General features: G+C 44.3%; 2 protein-coding genes across 2 annotated transcripts; both read left to right on the top strand.

Annotated features, from left to right (window-relative positions):
- Positions 1–12,160: 12,160 nt before the first annotated feature.
- LOC124651073 (protein SINE1-like) lies at positions 12,161–15,458 on the top strand. The gene is made up of 3 exons (XM_047190221.1): positions 12,161–12,244; positions 12,982–14,321; positions 14,731–15,458. The coding sequence occupies exons 2-3, from the start codon at positions 12,990–12,992 to the stop codon at positions 15,202–15,204; spliced, it is 1,806 nt and encodes a 601-aa protein (XP_047046177.1). The 5' UTR covers positions 12,161–12,244; positions 12,982–12,989; the 3' UTR covers positions 15,205–15,458.
- Positions 15,459–16,247: 789 nt separating this feature from the next.
- On the top strand, positions 16,248–18,054 carry LOC124655920. Its single transcript, XM_047194747.1, has 3 exons — positions 16,248–16,393; positions 16,468–17,718; positions 17,851–18,054. The coding sequence occupies exons 1-3, from the start codon at positions 16,248–16,250 to the stop codon at positions 17,858–17,860; spliced, it is 1,407 nt and encodes a 468-aa protein (XP_047050703.1). The 3' UTR covers positions 17,861–18,054.
- The last annotated feature ends 859 nt before the right edge of the window (positions 18,055–18,913 follow it).

Raw genomic sequence — 18,913 nt, 5'->3', positions numbered from 1 at the left:
CCGGGTTTTTGTCCGTTTCGACCCATCCGGACGCGCGGGCGCGGGATGGATCGCCCGGTTGGAGATGCCCTTATTGAGGCATTCAGCTACACACCGAGGAACAACCGAAAGACCTAAGTCTCTGCTTCGGTTAGTTTGACTATGAGAGGTACTTTACCTAAGATTAAATGTAGTTAGAATTAAAATGATACATTGAGACATCAAAAAAAATTGAAAAAAATATTTTTCAAAAAATTTGAAATTAACGAACAGAACGGTGTGGCCTGCGCCGACGGCCACCGTCGACGTATCACAGCTATGCCGAGGGCCGGTTCTACGCCGACGGCCCACATGGCTTTATCGAGGTGGATCTTTCCCGAGGAGCTATGCCGAGAGCTGCCCTCGGCGTAGCCTACGCTGAAGTTCCAATATGGCTACGCCGAGGGTTTCCAACCGTCGGCGTAGCGAGCCATTCCTGCAGTGCAAAAAAAAAAAAAGACTATGACCCTTTATTTTAGAACAGAGTACTAGTACGTTACAAGTTCTCCATGATGATTGGTTCGAATAATTTCACGTAATTAATTAGTTCCGGCCGGCCGACCCATGTGGATCACGACGTGTAGTTCACTCCCATGGAACAACAAAGGTCGTCCAAGATTTGATTTGATTTGATTCGACGGCAACCAACACGCCGTCGCTAACCTAGGCGAAAACAAGTGAGATTCCCTTCATGCGTATACGTACAGCCCAACCAGGCGCACGGGTTGCTCGTGCGTAAAACCAAACGTGTCACGCTTGTTATGCCACGTACGTACGCGTGGCCACGTGCATATGAGTGGTGTACGTGGCACGATCGCTATGAGCGAAAGTGACTGGCATGTGATGTGACATGGAAAGGCAAGCTAACCCGACTACCAAGAAACTACCTACGCGGCGCCACATCGATCACCGGATGCGTACGTACGTGCTCAAGGGACCTCGCCGCACCGGCCGTCCTATATAAAGAAGGATACCTCCGCCGGACTTCCACCACCACCGCCGCCGCACAAGAGCAGCAACAAGCACCACCGGCCGACCGACCGATCGATCAAATCTTTGGCACACATCATACGAACTAGGCTGTGTCGCATACCCATGGCATTCCTATCCTGCGCCGTCTGCTGCAACTTCGCCGCCGCCGCCGACGAGCTGGCGCCCACGGACACCCTCCGCATCCTGCGCCTGCAACGCCTCCGCCTCCGCCGGGCCGCCGCGGGCTGCCTTGCCACCATCGCCGAGGAGGATGACTCCGATGTTGACGACGTCCCTGCGGCCGGCGAGCCCAGAGCCTCCGTCGACCGCCGATAGGCTATGCCGGTCTAGGAGCTGGATCAGTTAGAGATACGGATCAGTCTCCTCTGTAGCTGCAAGCCTGTGACATACGAGTAGGTACCTGTCCAGTTCACGAACGCTGTAATTAGAAAATCCATGAATATAATGGCTTAATTTGCTGCCAACTGCACACGCTTGGCGCTTCTGTGTCGATCAAGAATTAGTTGTTGCGTGTAACTAGTCAGCTGCAGCGAGTAATTGAACAAGTTTGGACTTGCGCATCGATCGTAAGCACTCATCCATCATGTCCTGCCTGCACTGACAGTGTTCATGCTCTGCTCCTAACCTGAAACTCTGCTCTGCTCCCGTCTCGACCTGTCATTTTTGCGCCCACGAATTCGATCCCGTAGTCGTTCCTGTGTCTGCTGGTCGGTACGAGACAGGGAAGCCAGATACTGTGGCTGCAGTACGCGGGGTCGCCGGGGTGTGTTTGGTCTGTGTCAAGATTGCTCTACCAAAATTTTCTTTCAGCTATTTCTTGCCCATAAGTCGGTTATTATTGGCTAAAAAATAAACTGGAGTTGGTAGTGGAGCATTGACAAGCTAAAAAAGTTTGCAACTATCCAAATAAGAACAAATATTTTAGTCACGACCAACAAATTGGTAGGTTATGATTTGGTAACAATCCAAACACACCCGCGCCGCCACAGCCTGCCTCTTCCTCACGGGCGCCGCATGCCTCTTCTACGCCAACGTCGAGCCCGAGCGAGCCAACGCCGCCGAGGCATCCATTGCCTGCACGCATGCAAGTCCTACTCTGATGCTACATTTGTGAATAATCCTTCAGATCGACGGCCCCTTTCAGTCTACTTTATTTTTCTTGGTGGCTCTCTCATTGCATGAAAGACAAATAAGCAAACCGTTGTTTACCGTTCAAGTGCAGAGGCCGAGTTGCAATCTATGACTCTTTTGACAGACGAGGTGACTTGGTTACGGTGGTTACTTGCAGATTTTGGTGTCTCCGTTACGACACCGACTCATCTCTTGTCTGATAGTACAACTGCTATTAGTATTGCACGTGATCTCGTAAAGAATAAACTTACCAAGCATATTGGTGTTGATGGGTGGTGTGCAAGATCAAGATCAGCTTATTGCGTTGCAGTATGTGCCTTCAAAGTTGTATAGTTCACAGACTTCTTTATGAAGGCCCAAACTAGAGAGAAAAATAGCTTTCTACTCTCCAAACTCAGTGTTGTTGATTCACCATGAATTTGAGGAGAGGTGTTAAAGAGATATTTTATATGTTGCCTAGTATCTAGGGGGTTCTCTGCATATTTCCAAAGTTTTAAATAGCCGGCTATAGCTCCGTTATAGCTTTTTGGGAGATATGCCACTGCGGCTATGCTATTTATAGGCTAAATGAGAACACCTCTAATAGCCAGTTATAGTTCTATTTAGCCTTTTAACGCTAAGCCTTATGTATTTTGAATTTCTCTTCTAATTTTCTTTTTTATTTCTTCTTTTCTGGCTTTCCGTTCAATATGATTAGATAAAACTTATGAGTTGAATAATTGAATACTTATTTTCCTTGAATAGTTTTCCTCTTTCTTTGGTAAGATATGACTAAACTATTTAAAAATAAATAAAAAACGCTAAATGAAATAGCCCACTATAGTCCGGCTATAGCCTTTCATAGCCTTCAAAAATGTCGCGGCTAAATAAAATAGCCCGCTATTTTAAACTATGCATATTTCACACATATACATGTACTACATATTCTTGCTGAGATACGACAGATTTTGGAATTGATTTATCAAATGCTCATTCTTGTGCTAAACAAGAAGTGGCTACCCAACAGGCCAACACCTGTATAACACACACGGATACATACACACATATTTACCTCGAAGGACACCCGTATGTCGCCGGTCTCATCGCTTTGCCCCGACAACGCATACAGCTTCTGCTGCTGCTTCTCTCCGGCGACGACCGTCAAGCCGTAGAGGTTTCCGGGTATGCTGGGGCCCGTGGTCATCGCGGCGGTCTCAGTGTCGTAGGCAAGGGTGCAGGCCTGCTCATTGTACGCCTCGCCGTTCGCAACCAAGATCTTGCTGCCCAGACAGGCGACGAACGTGTCCTCGGCCTGGCCTGAATGGGCTAGCCGTGCTGCCGGGGGCTCGGGGAGACGCATGAGCCCGGCCCTGGCGCCATTGTCCTCAGCCTCGTCGTCGCTTTCGCTGAAGAAGTTGCCGGTGTCAAGCTTGTGGATGCTGTACCCGTCCTCCCAGTCATCCAAGACGATGTAGAGGTGCTTGCTCCGCCGCCGGCTCGCCGGCTCCGGCACCTTGCCGCAGCTGCAGCGGCACAGGTGGTGATTCTGGTCGGCATGCCGCTGCCGCTTCGACATGAGAGTTGTTTGTTCCAAGTTGCAGAAGCTTGAAATTTGTGTACTACACGATTGCTGAATTCTGGTGGGCTGCCTCCGTAGGCGCTGGTGGATCTACCTACAATCAGCAGCCGGCGGTATTGTTATAGAGGTCGAGGGGAATCCGAGTTGGGAAGGAAGCCAAAGCGTACTCGGAGGATTAATCCGAGACCAACACTGACTGCTATACTTTACGAGCAAGGGAAGATCAGTGCGTACTGCGTAACAAACCGAGTGGAATCATCAGGAACAGGCAGGCCGGCGGCCGCCGGCGACGTTGACGCCCGGCGCACGAGGAGGGCTGAGCAGATCGGAGATCGCCGTGGGTGCCCTCCTCGCTATCGTAGGATGAGAGGAATCGATTCGTATGGGGAGGCAACGCCGGCCGCCGACCACCGATTGACCGGGTGATACGGGCTTGGGTTCGCCGGCACTCGAAAGTCCCGTGTAAGAGTTTTTTTTTAAATAAGTCCCGTGTAAGAGTTTGATTCGAATTTGGAAAGTTATACTCGTAATTATAGTCATATCATACGCAGACATTTCAAACATTGTAAACCAAAAATACTCCTGCTAAATAAATTACCATGAATTGGACTCCCTCCAGTTAATAAGACATATATTTTCTTTTAAATCAAGCCAAGTTAAGTTTAACCAAACTTTTAGCAAAACCTATCAACAAATACGATATCCTATATAGATATCATATGAAAATGTATTTCACGATTTATCTAATAAAATGCTGATCTTGTACTTTCCATGTTAATATTTATTTTATAAAAAATTGGTCAAAAATTACATGATTTAACTTTTCAAAAATAATACAACTCTTATTCGTCAGAACAAAGATTGTATAAACTTAGAAACGGGACCTACAGGGCTGGTTCGAAGAACGATTATGGGGCATGCCTATGTTGGAAAAAATTGAATGTCATATATAGGTTCCAAGACAACATATGCAATGATTTGTTTCAATAGAAATTCTTGTGTGCGAGTTTTACTTGGGTTTAAAAATAACAATTATGATCAAAAATTGTAACCAGAAAATGAAAGGCTGGGCTAAATAAATTACAAATGACATTCATGAGCCGTACATGTTTCTTAGTGAATCTCCCTACTAAATCTGGACATGGGGAGCGCAGCAAGTGCTGAATACATGAAATAGTTGGTTTTACATCTGTAACTTTAAATTTTCGTGAGAGTTTACCAAATGAAATGGCTTTCTTTTCTTCTGTTGTCTACTACCTTTATTTTAAAATAATTGTTATAGTTTTGTCTAGGTATGGATGTACATACATTTTTGTGAACAAGGCAAATGACTTGCATTTTAACTAATAGAGAAGGAGTTTGGTAGAGTTTTATTGCCTAGAACAAGCCCTAGGATTTTCAAATAAATGTCTACTCTCCCGGTATTACATTACTCAAAAAGGACACTCCGGCTAGGTGCCATGCTATTGCCTCATCTTTGATTCTTATAATAACAATAGTTGTGGGAGACGAGTGATGCCGAAAAACTCTTGCGTTGCACTCATTCCCAAGTTCTCAAGATACTAGCATGGTGAGAGAGGCCATCGATTTCCTTTATTTTCCTTTGTCTAGAGCCATCTTTGTCCACCAATCATCAATGGTAGGTTTTTCAACCCATAGAGCTATAGGTGGAGAAATGTTTTGGATGCCACACCATGAAAGAATTTCCTTCTAAATTCTCAAGGTAAATCTACATTTGTATAGAAGACGAGCCGCTGATTCTAGGACTTGGTCGCATAGAAAGAAATTCCCACAATTTGTCCATCCCCTAGCTTGAAGGCGGTATGTCGTCCATAACCTATTTTGCATGGCTAACTCTGCAAAAACTTTGCACTTGGTGGGCCCAAACTTTTCACACTAAGGCATTATGCCTTGTGTAGATAAGACATTCGTAGACACATTTGAGTTGTAGATACTTCCGTATCTAGATAAATTTAAGACACATTTGAGTTGTAGATACTTCCGTATCCAAGATAAATTTAAGATAAATATAGAATGGATGGAGTAACTAATTGCAAACTATTGTGACTTAGACATCACTAGTGAAGATTGTACACAAGAGGGAGTTTCAAAGTCCACCGTACACTCAATACCTCGTTTCAGACTATCTCGTGGGTCTTGGTCAGCTACATAACCGCCTTGACCAAATTCGGAGATAGAACTGCCTCCTATCATTTGGAGTCGACACCATCATTACTAGGGTGGCTAAGTTCAACGTAGGTGGATCTTTATCTTGTAATGATGTGAATTGGCTGTTGAAATGGTTTGTTTGTGATCACATTCACACCACAACCTACATTGGTTCTCTGAAGTGGTGCTTCCTGGTGTTTTGGATCAACTAGTACAAATGCCCGTGCGTTGCAACGGGTACTCAAATTTCATTTCTCAATAGATATACATAATTCACATCTCACTATAATTTTTTTAAATAAATCAGGGATATCATAGTGTACTACCGTGTGATAATACCGAACACAATAACAACACAATAACAAACTGTATTGTTGTGCATCTGTCTCTTCCGCGGTAAGTTTCACACCTGTGTTTTGAGCCGTTATAACTGTTAACTCAACAACCTCTCTTTTTGGATGTGTTATTTTCTCACAAAACATATGTGCTACAAACATAGGTACAACTGAAAGAATACTTCTTTTCTGATTAGTCCAAACAACACTTTGATATTCATAAATATCTGGAGACAACTCTGAATCGTAACCTTCTGTGTCAAACATACAAAATGAGCTTTGCAAATCTTCAATAATGGTTGGGGTAAAAAAAAACTCTGTCGGCAAGATGTTGGTGCGGATGCTAATTTTTTTAGACAGCGATTGCTTGACCACTTCAAAAGAGGATGACCATAACACATGCACATTTAGGTTGAGGCTGAGCAAAGATGTACGTCTAATATGCCAAATACATTGCAACCGTAAAATTTAAATTATGTCCATGAGTTAAACTGTAGAGCTCATCCCATGATTTATCCTCTTCAAATTGTGACCGTCTATAAAAGCACCAAGAATGAATGTCCCTTTAATCATACGCTAGTCAGATTATTATTTTTCTATTGTTATGATGCTACTAAGTCACATGCAACAATTTTGAATAACCCCAGCATATCTTTCCTTTTATCAAACCAAGGAATCAAGAAACACACATTTGCCTGTGAAAAAAAGTGTACATTGACATAACCATAACAAATATATGTGTAATATCATTCGAAACTACAATTAACACCCCAGTCACATGGTGAGGCCCTTCTCGAGCAGCTCGAATCAAACATGGCACTCCTTGATGACCACAAACAATCTTCAACACTTTACCGAGCCCTCACCCTCCATGTCACCACTATGACGGTAGCTCCACCAGCTACATGCAAGACACGTCGCACTAATGTATACGTCGAAAAACTTCACCAATTATGATAAAACTGAAATAATACAAGTGCAACTTCAAAATATCCCAAGTTTATAAAACTGAAATAATACGAATGCAACTTCAAAATATCCCATGTATCTCAAACGAGCTAATTCCTATATACCTTTTAGTCATCGATCAAACACCAAGGTAGAGCAAGTCTACAAATAAATCAGATGATCCCGGCAACTAACTGAACCAAATTAAAATCATATAATGCTTCTCAGCCAATGGTACACCCATCAAATAATTGTACTACTCAAAGGCATTTAAGACCTAAGATTTATTAAATCCACTATGCACAAATTTCAGTCAGATCCACTATGCACAACTTGAATCAGCTTGCAGGTACAGTGTTGGTGTAACAATGCAACTCAACATATCTTATTAATTGTTTTTTATAAGAATTGAGGTTCAATTGAATTCCCTAATATTTTGGTTGAAACACAATTTTCTCTCTCTAATATGTAACAGCACAAAATTTAAGACATTACTTCTATAACATAAATGCGTGGGGGACAGCTGAACACCTAGCCAGTGTTGAGGTGTCTCCTTTTGAGCACATCGGAACCTCTTGCGATGGTTTTCGAAAAGATTGATTATCACGGTCCTCAACTTCTCATATGCAGAAACAGTCAAGAAGAAATTAAGCAGACCTGGAAATAGTACTTGCCAGTAGCCAAAAAACACTGGAGTCTGACTTCCAAGATAATACAAAAGCACTATTAGTATTTGGTACCATAGTTTGGAGTTAAGTGTAATTCAAGATGAAACAATCTAGCCATATTACCAGAAAAAGAAGATTAAATATAAATGGAGTCAGTTGTTCATTGTTCTACCATATTTTTGACATAAAAAGGGAAATGTTGTATTCTTATTTATAGCCAATTGAAGAATTGAAGTGAAAGAGAAGCTAATGACACGCATGCACAATCAGCATAAGAAAACCAATGTGGTACCTTAAATACTGAACTCAAAGTTTCCAGAAACTGGGCAATGGATAGCATACATAATTGACAAATTACACACTGGATGATTGTATTCTGATATACTTACGAGCTAACGTACCTCTCATTTCTGATGCCCTTCCTTCTCTGAGTCGTCATCAGGTTTATGTTGCCGCAAAATATGGATTTAGACAACCAGTGAGAAATTTACTCTGAAAAAAGAGAAGATGAACAAAAGCTACACACAGGAAATTGATTTGACATATATGAGACGAATTGAAAGCGGGTATGCGGAAGTCAGTGGAACTTATCCCCACATCTCACGCCTCCTGAGTGTTATGATCCTCTCCTTCTTGCAAGACAGAAAGACCATAACCAAACAAGAAAAGTGAACAAGCAGATGCATCGAGAAAATTACCAGTGAATCGGCTCGGATTGAATGAAGCTAAGCGTTGGGCAGAAACTTTTTGTGAGTATGTGTTGTCAGCAGCGGCTCCGTCCCCGACAGCATCTGCGGCGACACAGCATCGATGTCCATGGCTCTGGACTCGGTGGCATCTTCAGGTGCGAGGAAGGTCTCAACGGTGGCATGCTCCTCCCATGAAGTAGACGGTGTTGCGGTGCACAAGATAGCACGGGCGTATGATGCACAAGGGAACAGCCGAACAGGGCGATGGGCAGCCTCAAGCTGCAGTGTCGGCGGCGTGCAGGCTCCCGTGGCGGCGGCCTCAGGATCTCATGACAACCGGGTGCAGGTTCCCATGGTGGGGGCCTCACGATCCCATGACAGCAGGCGTGCAGGCAGGTGCGAGGAGGGGCGGCTTGCAGGGTGAGGCGGAGGGCGGGAAACGTGTGAAATTTCTAATACACAATCTCAGGTGAAAGCATCTACGGGATACAATCAGGTGTGAACATCTAGGATGAGAAAATCTAAATTGAAAAAAAAGGAAGAGAAGGACCTGGTCACCCGCCTGCATCTTGGCCTGCTCTCAGTCCAGCTTCTCCTCCTCCATCATTCCCAGCCGCCCCACATTTTGTCCTCCTCCGTCCAAATACTAAAAGCCCTTAACAGTAGCCCTGAACACTGATCAGTTGCAGGATAGTAATGGTAAGAGTGTCACTTAAATCTGATACCGCCATGGATGCCCCACCTTTGGGTTCTATATGTGCTCATAGATGTACATATACATGTGTTCTATATGGTCCTTATTACTGTTCACTCTAACTGGTTTTTGCTGCTGCATTTCATGTCTCAGAAATGCCTTTTATTTGCACACAGGGCATCACATGTACGTAGATCTCAGAAGTCTACATTCAGCATTTTAGCATACACAAAAATCATAGGCACAAATTAAGAAAATTAATCCGAAATAATGTTAGAAAAAACAGAGGCTTACCTTAGAACGACCCATATCAAGAGAGGCAGCAATACCAAACAGGCTAGTAAGGTTTGTTGAACAATATGTGATGTTTTGATCTGTCAAACCCATAGGTGGGGCATCCATGGCAAAAGTTGTTTGGAGAGATGGACCGCGCCACTGTGAAATCCGTTGCTGATAAATCCGGCGACGACTGACATCTCCCACCACTGTACCATCGTGCTGCCTCTGATGGTGTAGTCAGGCTGATGGCTGATGGTAGGGGTGCCGACTCCACGCACTGCAAGATCGATTAGCATGTATTATGATAAAAGAAAGTATCATTGGTATAACTTGTAAATTAAAAGGCGCCAAAAATCCATGTTTATCCCATAAAGCATCAGTAAAAATAAATAGAATGGACAGACTTTAGAAATCCAAGGTGAGTTGTATTAGTGTGCATCCTAAGAAACAGAAAATGTGTTACCTTTTACAAAATATTTTTCCAATAATATTTCAACATTACCTCCTAAAAACTTATTGTTTTTTTAATTCTCTAACTTTCACTTGCGGTGTATATCTATATACCGAAATTAAATTTGCAGAACCGGCTAATCCTTAATCTGAACTATAAGCCAAATCAAGAAAGACACTGCACAGTCCCACACATAGCAGAATTTCATCCACTACTGAACCAATCAAAGATGACATCACACAAGATCTATGGAACAGAAGACATTGAAATCTAACACCTTTACTTATCCTTTTTCCTTGTCTCCTAATATCTCCACCAGTCCATCAAACTCAAAAAAGTATGTGCTTCAGTTCCCTCTGTCTACCATTTCTTAACGTAGAAAAAGAAATCCAATGGACGTCCCTCATTCTCCAAGAGTGTGTGGATTGGATCCCCTAAAACATAGTCATTTATTTAACCCCTTGAACTAATGGAAGAGACGCAGTTGTCAAATGTATTAGGCCATTGTTCATGATCCTAGCTTATACTAATGTGCATGCAAGTGTGGGTGCTTGATTTTAGGCTTTGTATTTCTGTGATGGTTATAGTATGATACAAAAGACATTGACACAAATACAGGTAGCTGATGTTAAAAGATTCAGTTTAATTTCTAAAAGGCTAGAATAATGCGCTTAGGTTTCATGAAAGCTACCACTACCACCATACAGTCAGTTTCAACTAAATTCAAACCACCAACTGTATACTACAGGCAACAAAAAGTTCATCAATTTTTCCTCAACCGTCGAACTACTCTCCACCTGCGAACCTACTCTCCACCTGCGAACCTGCCTCAGTTACCTAAACATGTACCTTACTAACAGAGGCCATCAAGCAACAAATCTCTTAAGAAATTAGCATGCCCCAAATAATGTGTGTGCGTGCAGTTCCGAAAGACGTGTGTGCGTGCAGATCCCAAATGACGTGTGTGCGTGCAGGTCTGAAGTGATTTTGCTGTGGGGAAGACACGTACCTACTGTATGACATGGCTGAGGGGCTTGTAGAGTACGTTTGCGTACTACTTCGCCTTCCCCACGCCGACCATCTTGCCTGCCCTCCTCTGGGTTGCCCTTCCTACGGCAGAGAAAGGGGGAGGCCACCGGCGTTCTGGGAAGGAGGGGGGAGGATCTCGGCACGGAAAGGGCGACGAAGGGCCCGAGTGAGAGGAGGGATCAACGTCCATGATATTTTAGGGGGCTCCGCGATGCGAGATGGCGGTGGAGGACAATGGTGGATTCGGTGCTCGAGCTCAGCAGGCATAGGGCGACGGCGGTATTGGCATGCGCCAGATTCGTTTCCTGTCGAGAGGTGAGAAGTGCATTGGAGGCGACGACTGCTGGGAGAATGGCCCCGCCTGTCGGTGCAGACGAAGAGACGAGTGGAACACAGGGAGAGAGGCGGAACACGGAACGTGGAGATATGCCTTATTTACCTCGGTGGGAGGGCAAAAATGTCTTATCGAAAATATGCTTGATGAAACCTCCTACCGGAGGAAACAGAACACGTTCCTCCTTTTTAGATAGTAGAGAAGAGATACATCCTAAAAGTTCTATCCTTCCAAGAGTCTCTAGCGCCAATGGAAGATCTCTTGATCCATCTATTGAAAGTAGTGTCCAATTGCAAGGAAGTGGTGAATGCCATCTCCAAAGGATATATTAGGTGGAACGCTACGCCAACATCCTCACTCCTCAGGGAAATTTGTGATCACTCGTGGCCCTTGGCAAATGCGGATTCATCCACAACTGTCGAAGCTCCATAACTAAAGATCAAACCCCGCCAAGTTTGCTACATCGCTCAATCTAGGACCGTCATATTGGACTCCCGGTATCTTTTGATGCATATGTTATCCCTAATAGCCATTTTGTTTGAGTAATCAGACCTAACAGTTTGTCCTAGAATTAACTAATTGTAAAATGTAAAACCTTGCTGGATATTTTGGCAAATAAAAAAAGTTCACTAAAATTTCTGTCTTCAGAACTTTTTTCTCTTTTGGTACGGCTTGGGCCCGAGTGAAGCCCACTACTCACCCACTTCGGGTCCACTAAAATTTCGGTTCCCGCTCCCTCTCTTCGTCGGCCGGTCCGTTTCCCCCAAAGTCACCGGAAAAAGGAAACCCAAGGAAAGAACCAAGAAACCCCACCGGCGCCGCCGCCGCCGCCTCCGCCAGCCTCTCCTCCTCCCTCTGCCCCCTCCCACCGGAACAAGCGGACGGAGCTCTCCCCCTTCGGCGCGCCCTGCTCCTCCCCTCCACCGGACTCGGGGACTCCCCTCGCTGGTGAGCAATCCCTAACTTTTCTTGGATTGCCCCCGTCGGGCAGTTGAGTCAACCCATGCGTATCCTCCTCGAGTCCGATCTCTAGACTCCGTAGATAGACCTGTCGCTGGTTTTCCCTGAACTAGCGAACTGGTGCTACGAGTTGCGCCATGTTTTGGGGCAAGATTCGGTAGTTAATTCTTCCCGGTTCTTGGATTGCTTGTACTGGAGATTTGGGGATCTGGTGGAGCGTAGTAACTAGTAAGGAGATCAGGGTATTCTTCACCCCAAACCTTCGGTCTCCATAGGGTGGTTGGGTTTGCTGGGCAGCGTGCTGAAAACTGGGGATTTTGTTTGGAAGTACTAGAAATTGAGGCTGTTACAAAAGGGCTGTCAGCAGTGTGCTGCTGATTTCTGCTATAAACTGGTAGTGTCATTCACGCAAGTATTGGGGTTTTAATAATAACTTTGTGTATTTCTCATCATGTATAGGATGTTTCTCATGATCTCCATTTTAGTAGTTAGGTGTGCATTTCCTTTTATGGCTTGTGCAATTTGTGCTCCATTTGGTGTTGTGTATGCTTTTGGTACAATGTTGTGGTGACAAATGAAGTCAATGAATGATGTTGTGTTTGCCACTTTCGAATTGAATAGGCCATCTTATGTTGACCAGCCAAAGTTATTTACCTACTTCCAGATCTGGCTACTGCTTTTACTTGGTACTCATGGATTTTCTTTTGTTTCTTGAATATGTCCAGTGTATGCAATGGGTAGGAGTTTCAGAGCGGGACACGAGATGGAACTGGAAGATTCTGTGGCAGATCCTTTCAACAAAAACCAGTCCTTTGGAGGGTTGAAGCTGTATGTAAAAGAGCTCGATGCGAACACACTTCCACCCTTTCTCGCGCGCCTTTGTGACCCCGACAAGCCATGCAGATACACCGAGGAGGAGGTCTTATGTGTGTTTGAGACTGCTGCAGAAGTCCATGGCTGCAACATTGTACAACATATCAGCCGGATCGTTTCAACCATCATCAGAATCATGTCATCAGCCACAGGGTCCTTGCATAGTGTTGGTTGCTCCAAGGTGATATGCGCAATATCCCGCTATGGCCTTGATCCCCTGGGAACAGAACAGGAGAAAAGTGGGATCATTAGTTCTCTCTGCAGTCCGCTTTCTGGTTGGTTGATGAGCAGTAATGAGTGTGTCTCTTCTGGTTCTGCTCTCTGCGTCACTGCACTTATCCAGTCCAACAATTGGCAATTTGCATCTCATGAGTTGATTAATGATATCTGCTTAAAAGTCTCAGGGGCACTGGAGGAGGTACACTGCCAGACTATTTCACACTTAGGCTTGGTGGTTGCTCTATTAAAACAGAATTGGTTGACACTTGAGCCTTATGGGCGGTCTTTGATAAGATCAGGCTTAAGTATATTGGATGAGAGTACTAAAGAAAGCAATTCTCAGATGGTCATATCATCCATTCAAATGATACATTCCATCATGAAGAATTTGGATCTGAGCATCATATCTTCTGAGATCAGTAGCATTATCCAAGCTATGGAGCGACTGCAGGATGATTCAATACCAGAGATCAGCACTCCAGCTTTTCAGGCAGCCGAGACTGCTAAGAAACTCTGCAGGCAGGAAGATTGTGGGTATGGCAGAAGAATTAGTCCATTGGCAAAATATGGTGGAAGACATAGCAGGAAGGGATCATATTCACATTCTGTTATGGATGATGCAGAGATAAGAGACAGTGATTCAAATGAATCTCTTTCTGATGATGTACAATCTGTTCATCGTTTTAGAGACCATGATTCCCAACCTTCATTGGGACAACACTCGGTTGTACCTGGAAGTGCACGGGCAAGGAGGCGACTATGGAGTAATGGATCTGACAAATCACATCAAATTTCTAGCGATGACTTTTCTCACACTATCATACCTGATCATCATGATATTTCTGGTGTGATACCACAATCTAATTCTGCTGGTCTGCTTAAGTCACTGAGGAGGTCTTTAGATGTGCCAACAAGAATTGCTGATCCATGCCCTACGTGTTTGACACCCCAAACTACTAATCGTTTCTCTCAGGTACACAACAGAACTTAATTTATTAATCACTTGGTCACCTTCTCACTTGTATGAACAATTATAGAACTTTGGGACTTATCATGTCAAGATTTGGTATATGAGTTAGCGTTTGTACTTTGCCCTGGAATAGTATATCTTTGAAATGATAGGAACAACAAACATTTTGACTTTCGGTACAAAAGAAATTTAATAATTTCATGTGCAAAACAGATCATCCCCATATATGTTCATAGATTGCTTATGGAATTTCCTTTGATGCATTGAAGGATTGTCTCTCAGTGGTCCCAGTTTATAAAACAATTTTGGGCTGTAGAACGAACTGCAGAAGCTTGACATTTTGTGATGCAAATTAAGTAATTAACTTACAGCTGTATCTCTGTCCCTCTCATGGACTCGTAACTTGTTTCAGATATCTAGGCGAGGAAGTTTCTCAGAAGACTATAGGATGCAGTCAACCCCAAGGAAGCAGCTCCAGTTTTACAACTCTTGCAGCAATTCAAAAAGAGATACTCACAGATTACCTGACAGCCCAGCTTTCAGACAGGTACGGCGCTGTTCAGGACAGTGTACAGATGGTGAAGTTGCGGAAAGGAATGGCTACTGGGATTCCATTCAGCATGACAACCAATGTTATGTACAGAATGATGACACCTTGATAGAAGACCTCAAGTTACCGACCAACGGTGAGCGTATTGATAATGCAGGCGAATCACCAAGTGCAGAATGTCAAGCTGAGAAAGAGAAGATGACCAGAGGCAAGAAAGGGAGCACCAACTGCGCTCGTGCTCTTCTTCTTCTCTTCATCTGTGTTGTAGCAATGGTCGCGCTCTTGTTAGCTTGGTGGAAGGAGGGTCAGAGGGAGCTGTATGTTGTGCCAACTTAGTGGCATCATCTGTCTGAAAGGCGATTGTTCTGTGATATGTGCATTGGCTTTCTGCAATCGTTGGACGACAGTGTAAATGCCTAGTTAAAGTGGGGTAACTGTTTAGAAGTTGTGGCAGTTTAGTAGAAGTGATAGTGTGATACTGTGCTGGATTGCACATTCTGTAAGAAAATGCTATAACTAATTCAAGAAAAATATTGAATTAGTTGTAGCATATTCTGACAGAGTACATGTAGCTTTTGTGGCAGAGACATGAGTGGCTGTAGTCTATTAGTCTTGATGGTGTTGTTCACCCAGTGTCATTATCATCTGAAGATAAATATCCTTTTCAGGAACTTAGATTAGCAAGAACATATGAACGTCTCCCCAAGCTAATGTTCATATCCGACTTGTTTTGGATAAATTTTGGTTTAAACTTTCTTTATTCTTTCAGTAATTTGTTTGGTTTAAACTTCTTTATTGTGTGGTGGCCATTAGCTATCTGGCATGTTTATTTGTTCTTTGCACCAGTAATATTTCAACTGAAAATATACCACTATCTATTTGTCGCAAATTCGTCAGTAAAACCACCGTTTTTGTTCTAACCGTTTATTTTTGTTTGCTTTTATTATTCCACAGAATGGTTTTTCCAGAACACTATGCACAACATAGACACACACTCTGCACCATCATACACCCAGAGACTCACAATAACTGATGATTAAGTTTCTTCGGTTTGTGATGAACTGATGATTGATTAAGTTTCTTTGGTTTGAGTTGTATTTGAAACGCATTTACATGCTACTCCGTACATTATTGCACAATTTATTTATTTCTCAAAATTATTTACCAGCGTACAATTTTTTCAAGAACTAGCTAGGCATATTTTTGGAAACTTAGAAAGCACTGGTCCAAATTTTGGAGACTTAGACAAACACACTGGTCCAAATTTCCTTCAAAAAAGAAAGCACTTCCAACCCTCCGGCCCCGAGTCACCGGCGCTCCGCCTGCAGCCTCCCGCCGCCGCCGCTAACGCAGGGGTTACGGCAGCGCGAATCCTCGAGATGGTTCCCACGGCGCCGCCGCCCCTCTTCCCCGGCCAGGACCGCGGACCGACTCACTCGCCGACTCGGAACCCTCCGCCCGCGGGATGCGCCGGCGGCTCCTCCTCCCCGAGCCCCATCCAGTTCGCTCGCGTCGACGCCCAGCGGTGAGTGCTCACCTTTAGGTCTTCCTCTCCAGCCGCCGGAATTTTTCCTAATCTGCTAGGTCTCTCCTTCGCAGCTTACCGGCCGCACCTTCGCCGGAGCTACCGGAGGACATCTTAATGGCCATCTTCGCGGCCCTCGAGATCCCCGACCTCGTGCGCGCCGGCGCCGTCCGCACCACATGGCGCTCCGCCTATGTCGCCCTCCGCGACCTAGGCAAGCACAAGCAGCCCCAGACGCCGTGCCTGCTCTACACCTCTGAATCTACCGCTGACAACGTCGCCTGCCTCTACAGCCTGGTGGAGAAGAGGGTTTACAGACTGACTCTCCCGGATCCTCCGATCCGCCGCCGGTTCCTCATCGGGTCCTCTCTCGGCTTCCTGGTTACAGTCGACGAGCTGTCTGAAGTGCAGCTCGTCAATCCCATCACCGGTGAACAGATTGCTCTCCCTTCGGTGACCACCATGCCGCACGTGAAGCCCATCTGTGATGACTCCGGTGCTGTCCACAAGTATGAATACACAAGGGACTCTTGGGAACGAGCTTTCAGCACGTCGATCTATGCTCTCTGTGAGCTGCGGGAATCCTTCTACTTTAAGGCATTTGTGTTCTTTGATGCATCCACAGGAAGCTTCATCGTGGCGCTCATCCATGAGCCATTCGACCAGCTCTCTTTTGCAAGAGTAGGGGATGATAAGTGGACAAGGCTGCTGCCACACGGTGACTATCGGGACTGCACCTACAAGGATGGGTTGTTGTATGCGGTGACTATAGGGGGAGAGATTCATGCCTTCGATCTTAGTGGTTCTGCTGTTACAGTGAAGATCATTAGGGGGATGGATATGAATTTAGATCTCGACGCCGTGTACATTGTCCAAGCTCCATGGGGTGGTCTGCTGCTTGTTTCGAGAACAATAGAGATTGAGGAGCCTGCTGATGAAGACGCCGATCCTGAAATAGCTCTTCCCAAATATACTGTGGAGATTAAATTACACAAAGTTGATGTGGGCACAATGAGGCTTGTGGAAATTGATTGCTTGCCTGACCATGTGCTGTTTCTTGGGCATAACCATGCACTTTGTCTCAGTGCAAAAGAATATCCTGCTCTCAAGGGGAATCATGCCTACTTCACTGATGATGATGAGTACATTACGGGTCGTAAGAGTTGTCGTCGTGATATAGGAGTGGTTGACTTGGGCAGTAATACCAAGGAGGACCTTGTTTCTCCCCAGCTTTGGTCCAAATGGCCTGCTCCTGTGTGGATTACACCCAATCTCACAATGATGAAACATGCGTGGAATAGCCCTTGCCTCAATGGACGACAGCAACTCTCCAGATCAGTGGTGACATAGAAGAGCTGATGATGCAGTGCGCTGTGATGGCATCATGCTGTCAAGTTATCATTTGTTATCAAGTATAGGTTCCATGAACATGTCTGTTTTATTACGTGTGGGTCTCTTGAAGTTTAGTATGTCTGTGACCGATGTGTGTGAAATTGTGTTTCTGTTGTGAGTTGTGAGAGAAGTCAGAGTTTGTCATGTCTCAGTGCTCTTACTTTCATGTTTACCGTGTATACCTTGTCCCGAAATGTCTATAGAGCCTTGCCGTCGAATTTGAGGTCGTAATAATGTAGTCAACTTATTCTGGCATACGTTTTGCTAATCCTGCTTAGGATTATTCTATGGCATCTAGCGCAAATTCAGTGACACTTAATTCCAAACAAGTTATTACTCTGCGAAGTTTCAGTATGGAGCTATTGTTTCGTCAGGAAGTTTTGTTTATGATGCCGCTCAAATTTACACCGTTTGGGCGCTGATCAGTTTGTTGATTAAATGTTCCTGTAGCTATATTCTGCCCAAGCTGCTTTGGCCAATGGAGGCGTCTCTCAAGTCCGCTGCATTTGTATGAGATTAGCACATCTTCATAATATATATTTGTGTTAGTTCTGGAGTTTTGGTGCTAATGATTGTTTATGATTCTGTGCATTGTCCACTAGTATTTGTTTAGGAGAACTGTCAAATTGGTGTACCGCTGATGCTGCTGCATAATAAAACCTAATAGCTCTTTTGGAGTTAACTTCAGTCTACTGAATATTTCTCGTATGTCTGAGCTGTGCATTTTTACTGACGAATCAATCATTATTCCTTTCCACGAACATGCAATGTATGCTCTCATTTTGAGTTTTCATTTAGTTTGTCAATTTATCTTTTTTGTTCTTGTTTTATGACAGCTGTAGTCCTGGCACTGCTTTTTTGTTCTTGCTACATTTAATTTACTTTGTACAGTCCTAATCCTTTTATTTCCATCCCATATAGATCTATTGAAGGGCATATTCTTTGAGAGAAAGAAAAAGTTTGAGACAGCACTTAGTGCCCTTATGAAGGAAAAGATCACGATAAGATCCAGATGACCCAACGGCAGTTGCTGGTTATGCCCAAGTCATGAGGACTGTAAGAGACAAGTAAGAAAAATTATAGGCTTTTGCATTTGCATGTACTCATGGCCAATCTTCTCACTTTGAT

This window comes from Lolium rigidum, chromosome 5 (genome assembly GCF_022539505.1).
Source record: "Lolium rigidum isolate FL_2022 chromosome 5, APGP_CSIRO_Lrig_0.1, whole genome shotgun sequence".
NCBI lineage: Eukaryota > Viridiplantae > Streptophyta > Magnoliopsida > Poales > Poaceae > Lolium > Lolium rigidum.
The sequence above is the reverse complement of the archived record's forward strand: the minus strand, read 5'-3'. Positions and strand labels throughout refer to the sequence as shown.